Below are 14,817 nucleotides of genomic sequence, written 5' to 3'. Positions count from 1 at the left end.
GCGCGCTATCTCTCCTGGTGCAACTCTGCCTCTCTGCTATGTATTATTGGCCTTGGACTGAAGTCCTTTGCCGAACTTCCCCTCTCACTACAACTCAGATCACTAGCTCGATTTTCTCAGCAAACCTTGCCCTAGAAAAATCAAACTCTTTGATTTCTTAGTGTGTCTCCAACTGACCCTCAAGTCTCCTCTTATACTTTTCCTGTTGATGAATCAACGAACGATATTAAGTCCCTAATCAATGGCTAAGATTAAAACAGACTTGATCCTCGTCACTTAGAAACTTCTCACCCATATTCTTATTAATACCCATTAATATTTTTATTTTCCTAAGTTTAGACTTAGGAATCCATTAAAAATATTAATTATTTTAATAACTCCTCATCCCGGTGGAATTTCTCCAAACGATTTATGAGTTTTGGAGATCTCATGTGTTCTAGCCCATCCACAAAATTTCAGAGCTAGAGCACATCCGATGCTACCCAAAATCAACAGAGATCAGGGGAAGCTCGGGAAGACGAGTGTTCAATCCCACCAGGATTGGATTGCATCTTTAGGAGTCCACCCCTGAAGTGCATGAGAGGGACTATTCGATAGAGCAGTTGCATGAGGAGATGATCAAGATCGTATCATACCATGATGCTCTATTTAGTGGTGGCATGCAGAGGGCATCGAGAGCCTATTATGAGCTCGACAATGAATGGTGCGGGGGACGCTTCACGATGGTCATGATGGCTTGGGATCTTGGTAGGACAGGGTAGAGATTAGAGATGACTCGGTGGCACATTTGGGACCCCAGTATTGTGTGCAGAGATTGTTGAGGTTAGTTGGTCGAGAAGGTGCTTGTTCAGGCATTGCTTGAGGACAAGCAATTTTTGGCGGGGAGGACTGTAATGTCCCCAATTAAATTAATTTGGCTCAGATGAATTTCTTTTCGCAATTGGGTGTTGGGAAATATTTTGACATGTAAACTTACGAAAATTGGGTGGAGGGAGTCCCCACTTAAATTTTGGAGAGGTGGTGACCACCAACATTAGAGAGAAATGAAAGATTAAATTGGTAGTGGGATGTGGGGCCACCCAAAAAGGGGAATTTGGACCCCTAAGGAAAATCAAATTGCTCAAGGAAGGAGGTTGAGATATTGGATGGAGGGACCCACATGAGGAGGCAAGAAGAAATTATAAATAGAAGAAGCATAGAATCTATTGGGGTCTTTTGTTCATTCATCTATTTTCTTTGTTTCTCAAACTGTTTAGCTGGGTCACGAGTGCCGCTTAGCACAAAGTTCTCCAAGGGAACAACTCACCCTTCTTTTAGTGGACTTCGAATGCCACCCTGGGGAGGTCAAACCATACCACTTTGGAGAGGAGTTGGAGAGATTCAGAGCCAAACATTCAGACACTCACTCAGCTAGTGCGTATTCCAGGGGGACGGAGGAGAGGATACACTTGGGTCATTTCAGTGATCTTCCAGGTAGCAATTGCTAGAAGAATTTTGGCATAGGAGCTTCAGTGGGTTATCAGCCTTTTGGAGGAGTTTGGGAGTAGGAAATTGATGCTTGAAGGCAACATGATTTGGAGCATCCAGGGCCAGCACAGAAGCTACTCACTTGGCACATGTGGGAGTTTCTAGGACGAGTTTGGGAGCTGGAAATCGCCGGGAGAAATAAGGAGAACCTTGGAGCAGTATAATTCAGCATTTTGGGGGTGATTGGAGGGATTTTTTTGGGAGTTCGCAAGCAAGCCGTATTTCCCAGTCGTTGGACGAGGACGTGGTATTTGGAGCCAAATTTCGGGTGTCAGAACCAGACCAAACCCTTTCTGGGTTTTTGTGGGTTTGTTGAGAGGAGTTCGAGTTAAATTTGCATAAATTTTTGTGCAGTTTTCAAGCTAAAAATCCTATTTTTTGTTCAGCAGTATGTTTTATTATTCAGTCTGTAATTGCACCATTCTATGGATTTTCTGGTGGTTGGTTTGGGGCATATTCCTTTCTGGGTTTGGTTGACTATTTTTGGGAGAAGCTACAACTACATTTTTAGGTGATTCCAGGCAACACAGAGGGTCATTCTCAACATTTTCAGTGCAACAGCAGTTGCCAATTTTTGGGTCTGCGTAGAAGGATATTGGGCCGAAGTTTCATAGCTCTTGGGGCTTATCTCTTCCACCAGGGTTGCTCCAGCTTGCTTATGCAAACCCAGGTTCACTTATTCCTTGCTACATGTACTCTTTACAACTCATAATTTAATAAAATGGCTCAGCTTATTTGCCCAACTTCTTGGTGCTTGTGATTTTATTTTCTATAGCCTAGTTCATGTGTCTGTTATTAGCTGCAAATTTCAATTTGGAACATTACAGTTCCTCACTAAGCCATCTACTTTCTCCTCTCATGCAATTCGAACTAGGGGTGTGTATTTTCCTTGTATGGGTGGCCCCCACATAAGTTTACTTGGGAGCGGGAGTGAAAACGAGGAGCAGGAGTGATATTTTCAGAAGCTCCCGGTTTGGGAGCAATTTCAGGAGTGTTTTATATATATATATATAGATGCATATATGTCAACAAAAGCATGTAGAATTATGAATTAGATATAAAAAAACATAAAAAACATAGATTGAACCATATAACAACAATCATCTAGAAGTTATAATCTTCATCAACCACATCCACAAGTTAGTAGCATAGTAACATACAACATATTGAGTCTCATGATTCATCAATCTTAAAATTTCAAGCTTTCAAAATTCAATATATAACATTTATCATCATTGATCACCAAAGTTGTACTTGTAAGCTAAGTGTAACCATTACAACAAATAATATCTAACATGAAATGAAATGCTATAAAATGAAATGAAATGAAACAACTTTCAACTTTCACGAAGCATCATATTAATAATTCATTGCTAATGAGTTATAATTGCCAACTTCAAACTTCAAACTTAAATTGTCATATATTGTTTACAAAAAATATCATAATAAATATGAAAGAGTCAATAGTTATAAAAAATACTAGAAACTAGAAAAGACAAGTAAATCTATTATCTATTGCTAATGCTTGGGCCTCTTGTCGCCACGAGAAATGTCTAGTTGTTTAGTCTTGTTGGAAAATCAGGATCTTTGTCATTAATATCACCCTCTAAGCATTAATATCCAGAGGTATCTTTGTCATTACCTCTAGATATGTATAGGGATCTTTGTTATTAATATCACCCTTTAAGCATTAACACAAGATAGAAAACGCATAGAATGTCAAGTCAAGATTTTGTTTGAGTGATGCATACATTTTTAGGAGGGTCATGATAGAGGAGTTCGACAACCAATGTCACTAACATCAATGTACATAGAGGGATTGGTGCTCTTAATTAAATATGAGTTGACAACCACAGGTTGGCGGATGAGGTGATCATCCACAGGGGTGGAATATCATTCATCAGTGAGCCTATGCCTGGGGAGTTGGTCATGAGGGAGACATGTGTCACTCTTTCCACAGTGTATGTCAGGACCATGCATGAGCGGAGGATACCATGTATGGCTGAGGTAACTTTCCAGTATGTGTTCGGCCTCCAGACATTGTATTGGCACATTATCGAGAGGGCGGATGAGAGACTCAGTGGTGATGGTTGGTAGGAGCAAGATGGGTCTGCATACATTGAGTCGATTGCCAGTATCAGATACCCATCTATTGGTTGTCTTCAGGGGGTAGTTATTTGGCACATGTGGTTTCCATCAGTGATCAGTACTACGCAGTGGCAAGCACAAGGCAATTTAGCATGCATTAGAATAATTCACGATATATGGGGCCTATATGTCGGTTGCATGCAAGGACTAGGGACGAGGAACAAATGGATTCCAGAAGTTGTTAGAGCTATGTCGCAGCAGGTTTGGCTAGGGGATCCAAGGATTCATTTGGTTGATAGGCCACTCCACCTCGTGAGGAGTAGGACCATAGTAGAGGGTGACCTAGCTTATTTTGGTGTTGACACATGTGGGATCACTGAGGCCTCCATTGTTTGGTGAGGCAAACTTCTTCAATTGCAGCTCAGGATCGAGAATAGCGATGGGTGGGTAGATATTGACATCATAGAGACACCTGGGCAGGATGAGCTTGGCCTTTGTCGATATTTCTCCTCCAGGTTTCAAGGGAGGAAGCTACATTGTGCACACCATAGGAAACCAATTCGAGTCAGTGTGGCGCAACAATAGCATGGTGGCACTTTTCTGAGACGAGCATGGGACCCAGACATTGCAGTACTAGACAACTCAACAACATTTAGGGATGAGATGGCTTCTATAGGGGTAGATCACTCAGATTTTCCTCTAGGCTTTAGTGACTCACTGATGGCGTGGGGGACTTCATCAGCATGGCAGTTTGGTCAACAGGAGGATATCAGGAGGAGCACATGCAGGAGAGACTTCATCCCCACAGGGATTGAGGTGGACTACTGTGTAGGGAAACTTCATGGAGAGTTGGACAAATTCCTACATTATCATGATGCTCTGCTTATTGATAGTATGCAGAGGGCTTCTGGAGCTTATACCTGGTTGGATGGTGAGTGGAGCAAGGGGTGCTTCACATTGATCAGGATGCCTTGGGATCCTAATATTGATAGATTCCTTCATGATCAGGCAGTGCAAAGATCTGGGCTAAATTAGTGGCACATTTAGGACCCTGGTATTACTGGTGATTAGCAAGCAAAGGGGGCGCTTGTTCCAGGCATTGCTTGAGGACGAACAATTTTTGGCGAGAAGGACTGTAATATCCCCAATTTTGTGAGCATGGGAATTTTGCCTAATTTTGGTGATATAAAGTAAAGGGGTAAATATTATTTTGGAGAAAGGTGGAAAGTATTATTTTATTAAAGATTGGCGGCAAATTATTATTTAATTAAAATGGACGCAAAATTCAGTGGAAAATGGCCCCCAACAATAAAATAATAATTAAAAAAGGAGTCTAGAAACATGGAGAGAAATTATAAAAGGAGGATGAAATCATTTGCTAATAATCTTTTGACTATTACATTTCACCTTTCATCTTCTCTTGGGGCTGTCTAGCACAAGAAGAAAAGTGTCGTTTAGCACCAGGATTTCCAAGCAGAATTCCACCTCTACCTTCGAAGAACTTCAAGTGTCGCCCTAGTGGAGTAAGAAGGAGTTCGTCACAGGGATTCTCTAGGAGCTACATTGCATACTATTTCTAGTTGGAGTGTGCTTTTCTTAGGGCGTAGAAAGAAATTGGAAGGGGTCGAGAGAAGCTAGCAAACAGTGGAGTTTTGGCCAAAGAATTTGCAAATAATTATCCATAAGGAGGATGATTTTTTCCTAGGGGATTTGCAGGGCTGACAGTGCTGCATTTTGGACGACAAAATTTATCTATTATGGGGCCTACGCAGGGGTTCACTGGTAGCTTCTGCGCGCTTGCAGAGATTCATAATTTGGGGAGCATTCGAACTGGGATCTGCTTGGTGATTGAGGGGAAAAATTTGCAAGAGTTAGGGAGGATTTCTTGGAGGGATGTTTGGGTCAAATTCAACAGTATCTAAGCTGTAGGGCATTTTCTGGCCAAATTGAGCAATTTACACTTGTTGGGTGTCACCGAGGGTCGGTGGATTCAACCTAAACCCTTTCTGGATTTTTGTGAGTTTGGTGAGAAGAGACTAGGATTAATTTTATAGAATTTTCTGAGCACTTCTGAGGGCAGAATTCCTAGTTCCATTCAGCTGTTAGCAGTGTAAATTGTTAGAGGCAGGCACAATTTACCCCAGGACCATTTCCACCACTTGGGTCTTTGAGATATTTATGGGTTTTGTTGGAGCTGGTGTGGAAAGCCTACATTTAATTTTGCAGAATTTTTGGAGTAGATTTGAGGGCCAAATTCTTAGTTCACCTACAACAGCAGTGGCAATAATTTTTTGGGCTAGCTCAAAATCATGGTGGGGAGCTCATCTGACATTTGGGCAGCTTGATCATCACCTGGGTTTGGATTTGCTTGTTGCAGCAAGCCCAGGTTCCTCTTTCATGTTCATTTGTACTCTATTTGCTCAGAAACAAATAAAAAGGCTCAAAGTTTCGGTGTTTTGGTGCATTTCCTTTTGTGTTGTGATTTCCTGCGTATGCGTTGAATTTCCTAGTTGTTGTTATAGTGCATGTTTTTGTTATTCACTCAATATTTCTGTTAGGAATATCACATTTTTAATAAGGTGCAAAATCTTCTTAATGGAGTGCTTATATGCCTCTGAGAATGCAGGAAAATGTGATAGATTGGGCTAATACCAAACAGCCATCATGGAGAACTGTGCAAACAGCTGAAGAATGTAGTCCGTTTATATCTTATGAAAGGCCACAACTTTTTCCCATGGGAAAAAAAATTATTCTAGGTTTCTAGTGTGTACAGAAAGTTTGCTATGTAAAATAAGTACTATTTTGTTTAGAAGTTAATATTATTGAATTTACAATAGATCCTGAACTACCCTCATCCTCTAATAGCATAGCAATAAGTAGTTAGCAGCATTCTTAAATAAGAGAATCATTTGATCTCAAACAATATAACTTAATAAGTTTATTAGCAGAAAAATAGTAGGTTTCATGACTATTACAAGTTAGAACATTCACCTGAGAGATCATCCCGATAACAAGAAGATGACCATGAACTGCAAGAGAATTTAAGCATGTATTAAACATTTCTCCTCCAACAGATTCATATACAATATCAACGCCTTTTGGAAACTCCTTTTTCAAGACCTGTAAACTAGAACTTCGTTAATTATTTTTGTCATGTTTATTGAAAATAGAGAACATATATTTCCATAAGTGCTTGATTGGAAAAACGTATCCATGCTGATTTGTCTTTTCATTAGCAATTTGAAATATGATGCATCTGGTATGGAATGCTTATTACAATAAAAGACAACATAACAGTAAACAAATTGATATGGTTATTAAAGGAATGAATACACTATGCTAAAAAAGGAAGAAAGCCTTAAACATACAGAATGCTTGCAATTTCTTTCTTAGATATTTGAAGACTACGGTCATTTCTCCCAATGCACCAAAATATCAAAATATATTGTCTTTGATGATGATTGAATATATTTGTATTTCTTTACCTTGAAAATTCCACGATGAAAAAGATGTTTTTTTAATCAAATTGAAAAATAATAGGAAAGAAATGGATCCTTTTAAACATTTGCAATTGGTGAACGAAACAAAAGTTAGAATAAGCACTTAGAAGATCCTCAAAAGGTAAAGGAGTTGTTTCTTTCCTTCGTAGAAAGCATTATTTTGATTTTAGGATCTTATACTATGAACAAAATACAAATGTACTGCTATCAACTTTACAGGTGTCACAAGATAACTATATCCTAGCCACATATGGTGTGGCGTGCCCAATTCAGTAATTTCTCTGTCATAGGTTCAACAGTGTTCAAACATAACTTTTGGTATGCTACCACAGACTACAAACTACAGAAAGGAAAAGATGACAACCTTCTAAAATCCTTACTAAATTTCTCATTTTTTCATTTAAAATTTAATAAAGAAAACTAGTCATCTTGGTCCTTTAAAGGCTTAAATCTCCTCTATAGGCTGTGTTGACCTCTACTAGTCAACTACCCATGCAGTGCATCCCGTTTTTCTTGACAGAAAGAAGCAGCACCTGATCAGCATGTCCGTGCCATCCTGCCATCATCAGCAGCTTGATCATTTTTGTTGTAAACCCAGTCTGCATGTATAAGTTGTAAATAATCTAAGCAGATCAGAGTCATGTATGTAAAGTTGCCTAGGTGGACCTAACTTTCTAATGATGATCTGCGTCCCGGGAGGTTTTTCGTCTCACCGATCTACGATCGGCAGAGTTTTCCTTCAAACCTGACCCCATTAATTTTCTGCATATTTTCTGCATATTTCAGTTTTCAGCCATTAATCATAGCTAGTTTTTTTTAGAGTAGTGTGAGCACAGGTATCTTGTTCACCTGCTAGGGTTTGAGGGCTGCTAGGGTTTCTGAAATAATGGCAGGTATCTCCATTATTTCCTGGGATCTAGCAGTTTTCTCTCTCTCTTTGCTGATGGTTGCTTGAGATGTGCAGGAAAACATTTTTTGAAGGAAATTTTGTGGGCGTTCAGGGAAGTTCTCGGCTGAACCAGCCAACTCCCGCAAGCACTTTCTGTGCAGAGCCCAGCTGATTGTGCCCTGGGTTAATCTTTTAAGTTTATTTCACGTTTTACATTGAGAGATTTTTCTTTCTGTTCACAGTGAAGTTCAAAATTTCTGATATTCTGAAAGCATTACTGCAATTATTGTTAAACCTGGCATTTCAGGGGCCAAATCTGTAAATTTTTAAGCTGTCTTAGGGTTTCATTTTTTTTTTAGGGTTTTCAGTTTTCGTTTAAGGCGTATATCATTTCTTGGGTGATTTCATCATCTTTGGCTGGTATCAGTGAAAGGAAAAAATTTTGACATACGCTGTCCTGCTAGTCTGCTTTTGAGCCATCTTCAGAAATTCTTCAGTGATCGAAGCATTTGCGTGGCCTGGTCGTGGATCTCCTGGGTACATCTTTTCAAGCACCAGAAATTTTCTCGCCAATCTGTCAAAGACTTGGTTTGTCGCCGCAGGTATCGAAATCATTCAACAGACCAGGTAAATGAGATTTCCAGGTATATTGATTTCATTCAGTGAATCATTTTGTTAGACGGCTTGGGCATAATCCGTAGCAGAAAAAATCGATTTTTTTTTTTGGTCACATAACGTGCTTTGAAGTCCTGAGTATGTGACAGGGGTTTCGATTCAATTCGGTTCTTTATTCATCGTATATGCAATATGCAATTAAGCTTCTGTCCAGGGCTACGATTTTCACTGTTACACGCATCTAAACACTGTTACGATTTATTTGAGCCACGGGTTATGGTCCAGTCAATCACTGCATATCACATTACGCACAGTCTTAAACATCATTGCCGCAGTCAGATTCATTGAGTCTGCATTATCAGTCATCGAGGGTGGCAGTATTTCCCAAATGCGGCCCAGCCTTTTATTGCAGAAACCTTCGACATCGGATTCATCAGCGCATTTGGCCCAATCACGCAGGTAAAAGACAACCATTACCGCCGGCTCAGTGCTTCATAATCCATGCGTATGCAGGTTTCCGGCGTTTCAATCTTCCTCACAGGTCGGGCTTCCCACATTAACGCAGACGGAAAAGGTAGCAAAACTCCTTTCGTGATCATAGAATACGCATTCGATTTTCTGTATATTACGTAGTCTTAGATTTAGGGTTTATTGTTTTTTTTGTTTATAATTTCGTTTTATTTCCTTTAGATTGGTTTAATTGTATTTTAAATAAAAATGAAAAGGGGTTAGCGTAGTATATAGATTCATGAAAATAAAAAAATAAAAAAAAATAAAACAAAAAAATGTTTATGTTTTAATTAGTTTTAGGACTTAGGTTTATGTTTTGGTGTAGTTAATGTTTTAGATTTTTAATTTTGGTTTTAGTTTGGTTATAAAAAATAAAAAAATAAAAAGGGGCTTTTTATTTTATTTTATTTACCATTTAATCTTGTTTAATTTAGTTTAGTTTTTTTTTTTACTTAGATTTAAGTTTAGACTTTTATAGTTTTTAGTTTAGATTTTAAATTTTAAATTTTTTAGATTTTTAATTTCCATAATATTAAAAAATAAAAAATTGAAAAAGATTTAAAAAACTTAAAAAAAAAAAAAAAAAAAAATTGTGAAAAATTTATTTTTGCCAGTTTCAGCCTTTTTATTCATGATGTATCCTTCATGCTGAAAGCCGAAATGCGAAATTGATATCTGGTTGATGGTTTATGATTCTCGTGGTGATTTAAAGCATTCATCTTTTCAAATTTTTAGTGGCTGGATATCGTTTTTTTGTCATTCTAAGAGCATTGTGTTTTTAGCTGATGATAGATGATTGCTGTTCATGGTCCATCTTTTTATATCATTTAACAAGTAATCATTTTAATACCAATCTCTTAAGGCACTGGTCTATTAAACTTAACAAAATCTTTTTTAGTGCTGGTTTCCTTTCGTGTCTCCCAACCCAACTGCTTGGCAGTTGGCCTTCATCATCTCACAGGGTCTACCCCCCTTAGCCGCGGGAGACAGGCTTAAACGGAGGGATCGGGGATCAGAGTGACAGCCCCCGGTCCGAGCGTTGTCGTGTCAATCCGCGCGACAACATTTTTGGCGCCGTTGCCGGGGACACTTTGTTCTCGGTGTTTCAAACGACAATCATTCAGCTTCTCATCTTCTCATCTCTCATTTGAGCTGGCAGATTCAAATATTTTGGCATCTTTTCATCACATATCAGCAGCATCTCTTCGGTTTTGTTTCTTGTTTGGGTGGCGACTCCACTTTCTCATTTTTCCCAGACAAGAAGCTTTCCTCATATCTGCTTGTGGTTACTTTTTGGATCCTAGAATCAGATTTATTGTTCAAGTGGCGACTCCATTTCTCTCACCTCTTAATTTTCTTGAGCAGAAATCTCTTTCTATCATCCATTTGATCCCTTACTGTTCATCATGGATTATTCATGTAAGCCATGTCATTTTACTAATAATCTCCATGATCTTCCGAAAGAGGCCATTTCTAAATTACTTAAGTTCTCGGGTGATGATCCGGTCACTGTTAAACATCATTTAAACATATTTACTTGTGTAAAGATCTTGTATTGTAGATTTCCTCAATATAATCATGAAGACTTCAAGATGCGTCTATTTGTCCATTCTTTAGAGGGTGATGCCTTGAATTGGTTTAATAATTTTCCTAATGATTTTTTCACTTCTTTACAAGACATTCTCGATGCTTTTGAAGATAGATATGATAGTCCAAACAGCTTGCCTTCTACCTCTAAAACTGTGCAAAAAGAAGAAAGTAATCATATTAAAGGTCAAGCTGTTGAAGAAAGTTTTCAGGATCAGAATGTGTCATCCACCGGAAATATTGCAGATCATCATAGTGAAAAATTAGGGATAAATGACAATGAAAAGGAGGAGCAAAAGCAAATAATACAAGATTTAAAGATGCTGGTGAAAAATCTGGAAAGCAACCAAACTAATCTTATCAATGATGTTAAAACTTTACGCACCCATCTGGAAAAACGTAATAAGGAGATTGAGGACACGCAAAATCAGCATGCTAAGGAAATTGAGGCCATGAAAATTAAGTATGAAACAGAAATTAGAAGCATGCAAAACAAGATGTCAGTCTTAGAGGAAAATATGGTGACCATGAAAGCTGATCATGATAAGGAAATTGACTCTATGACATTCAATCATAACAATCAGTTGGCTGACATGCAAGCGAATCATAAAGAAGAGATAAATTTCATGCAACATTGCTTGATGGACATAGAGGAAAAGAATGATAAAGTAATAAAACACATGCAAGAACACCATGCCATGCAAATCAGCGCTATAAGGGATAAATGCTCTAGTCAGATGGATGCCATTAGAATACAAGTTCAAAAGATTCAACAATGGTCAGATGATAAGAGAAACCAGGAGCCTTCTTATTTGCCGCAACAAGTTCCATCTTACTATGAGGAGGTCATTAGGTGGATAATTGAAGGTGATCCAGATAAGCTTAAAAACGATAAAAATCAGATGCACGACACAAAAGAACTTAGCATGCACACTTCATCTGATAGTTTCGAAACAGAAAGTTCCAGATCATCAGTAATTCATCCTGCCAGAAAGAAGAAGCGCAAGAGGAAGAAGATTAGACGAAGATTTGATGCATCAGACGGCCGTGAGCAGCTTGATTTTCGGATAGGAAGGAGTCCTACCATATGCAAAATTGGACATGGCACATCCGACAAGCAGCCCACAGATTTGCCTGAAAGCAGGCAAATGCTCAGTATGCACTACATTGAACACATCTGATGCCGTAGGGCATCCTTTTGTATCGTATTTCTAACCCTACTCCTTGTTTTTTCCGCATTTTCGTTTCTGTTTTAGATAGTTAATAAATGAAGAGCTTTTATCTTTCCTGTGCTTAATGTATATGCTGATTTTTTGGGATGGACGCTACTTATTTTTGTGTTGTATGGATGCAGATTCTGGATTCTCACATTCCTGCAAGCAGCAACGTGTCCCCAAGTAGAGCCAGATGTTGACCTCTACTGGTCAACTACCCATGCAGTGCATCCCGTTTTTCTTGACAGAAAGAAGCAGCACCTGATCAGCATGTCCGTGCCATCCTGCCATCATCAGCAGCTTGATCATTTTTGTTGTAAACCCAGTCTGCATGTATAAGTTGTAAATAATCTAAGCAGATCAGAGTCATGTATGTAAAGTTGCCTAGGTGGACCTAACTTTCTAATGATGATCTGCGTCCCGGGAGGTTTTTCGTCTCACCGATCTACGATCGGCAGAGTTTTCCTTCAAACCTGACCCCAAAGTCGGGATGGATTTCGTCATCAGAACTTTAGGAGAGTCTGATATGTTAATCTGCTAGATTATAGTTGTGTCGCAGAACTGGGTGTTTTGTGAGGGTCTGTATTAAATGGGTTTGTCCCTTAAGATGTGATTTTGTAAAAGTCATGATGTAATGTGTCCTGAGGGTCGAGAAATGTTAAATCCCCTCATGAGTCCTAAGTCCTAGGTCCTAGGTGATGTTTCCGAAAGGCTTAGTTCAGTGATCCATTTTAAAATGAATTAAAAAATTAAAAAATGAATAAAAATAATAAAATAATAAAAAATTAAAAAATGAAGCAAAAAACCCTAACTAATAAAATAATAATATTTTAAGTTAATAAATCGACGGATGAGATCAAGAGATGTCTTGATCCTCATCAACGGTCGAGATCATTTCTACATGGATCACTCGAACTAGCCGTTAGGATCATTTCCTTTATATAGGGTCTTAGTGGGTCATTTCAATTCATCTGATCTGTGAGTCTGTGCTGAAAAAGCTCTCTTGTAATCTGATTTTCTGGTTAATAAAAAGACTTTGGGGTCCAAATCGTGTTGGTGTTGCTCTCTGGAATTGCTGTGAGATCTTTAATTTTCTGCATATTTCAGTTTTCAGCCATTAATCATAGCTAGTTTTTTTTAGAGTAGTGTGAGCACAGGTATCTTGTTCACCTGCTAGGGTTTGAGGGCTGCTAGGGTTTCTGAAATAATGGCAGGTATCTCCATTATTTCCTGAGATCTAGCAGTTTTCTCTCTCTCTTTGCTGATGGTTGCTTGAGATGTGCAGGAAAACATTTTTTGAAGGAAATTTTGTGGGCGTTCGGGGAAGTTCTCGGCTGAACCAGCCAACTCCCGCAAGCACTTTCTGTGCAGAGCCCAGCTGATTGTGCCCTGGGTTAATCTTTTAAGTTTATTTCACGTTTTACATTGAGAGATTTTTCTTTCTGTTCACAGTGAAGTTCAAAATTTCTGATATTCTGAAAGCATTACTGCAATTATTGTTAAATCTGGCATTTCAGGGGCCAAATCTGTAAATTTTTAAGCTGTCTTAGGGTTTCATTTTTTTTTTAGGGTTTTCAGTTTTTGTTTAAGGCGTATATCATTTCTTGGGTGATTTCATCATCTTTGGCTGGTATCAGTGAAAGGAAAATTTTTTGACATACGCTGTCCTGCTAGTCTGCTTTTGAGCCATCTTCAGAAATTCTTCAGTGATCGAAGCATTTGCGTGGCCTGGTCGTGGATCTCCTGGGTACATCTTTTCAAGCACCAGAAATTTTCTCGCCAATCTGTCAAAGACTTGGTTTGTCGCCGCAGGTATCGAAATCATTCAACAAACCAGGTAAATGAGATTTCCAGGTATATTGATTTCATTTAGTGAATCATTTTGTTAGACGGCTTGGGCATAATCCGTAGCAGAAAAAATCGATTTTTTTTTTTGGTCACATAACGTGCTTTGAAGTCCTGAGTATGTGATAGGGGTTTCGATTCAATTCGGTTCTTTATTCATCGTATATGCAATATGCAATTAAGCTTCTGTCCAGTACTACGATTTTCACTGTTACACGCATCTAAACACTGTTACGATTTATTTGAGCCACGGGTTATGGTCCAGTCAATCACTGCATATCACATTACGCACAGTCTTAAACATCATTGCCGCAGTCAGATTCATTGAGTCTGCATTATCAGTCATCGAGGGTGGCAGTATTTCCCAAATGCGGCCCAGCCTTTTATCGCAGAAACCTTCGACATCGGATTCATCAGCGCATTTGGCCCAATCACGCAGGTAAAAGACAACCATTACCGCCGGCTCAGTGCTTCATAATCATTTCGTATGCAGGTTTCCGGCGTTTCAATCTTCCTCACAGGTCGGGCTTCCCACATTAACGCAGACGGAAAAGGTAGCAAAACTCCTTTCGTGATTATAGAATACGTATTCGACTTTCTGTATATTACGTAGTCTTAGATTTAGGGTTTATTGTTTGTTTTGTTTATAATTTCGTTTTATTTCCTTTAGATTGGTGTAATTGTATTTTAAATAAAAATGAAAAGGGGTTAGCGTAGTATATAGATTCATGAAAATAAAAAAATAAAAAAAAATAAAACAAAAAAATGTTTATGTTTTAATTAGTTTTAGGACTTAGGTTTATGTTTTGGTGTAGTTAATGTTTTAGATTTTTAATTTTGGTTTTAGTTTGGTTATAAAAAATAAAAAAATAAAAAGGGGCTTTTTTTTTTAATTTTATTTACCATTTAATCTTGTTTAATTTAGTTTAGTTTTTTTTTTTACTTAGATTTAAGTTTAGACTTTTATAGTTTTTAGTTTAGATTTTAAATTTTAAATTTTTTAGATTTTTAATTTCCATAATATTAAAAAATAAAAAATAAA

At 38.2% G+C, this 14,817-nt stretch overlaps 1 protein-coding gene across 1 annotated transcript in view; it reads right to left on the bottom strand.

Moving 5' to 3' along the window:
• LOC149222822 (uncharacterized) overlaps positions 1–14,817 on the bottom strand; it is a 496,388-nt gene that overhangs the window by 108,637 nt on the left and 372,934 nt on the right. Inside the window, exon 17 of the mRNA XM_089387688.1 lies at positions 6,607–6,735. Within this exon, the coding sequence (XP_089243814.1) occupies positions 6,607–6,735 (129 nt within the window). The remainder of the gene's footprint in view (positions 1–6,606; positions 6,736–14,817) is intronic.

Source organism: Pinus tabuliformis, chromosome Q, assembly GCF_031772625.1.
Source record: "Pinus tabuliformis cultivar Carrire ecotype Pingquan chromosome Q, CPIR1, whole genome shotgun sequence".
Taxonomy (NCBI): domain Eukaryota; kingdom Viridiplantae; phylum Streptophyta; class Pinopsida; order Pinales; family Pinaceae; genus Pinus; species Pinus tabuliformis.
This window is presented reverse-complemented; position numbering and strand designations above follow the sequence as displayed.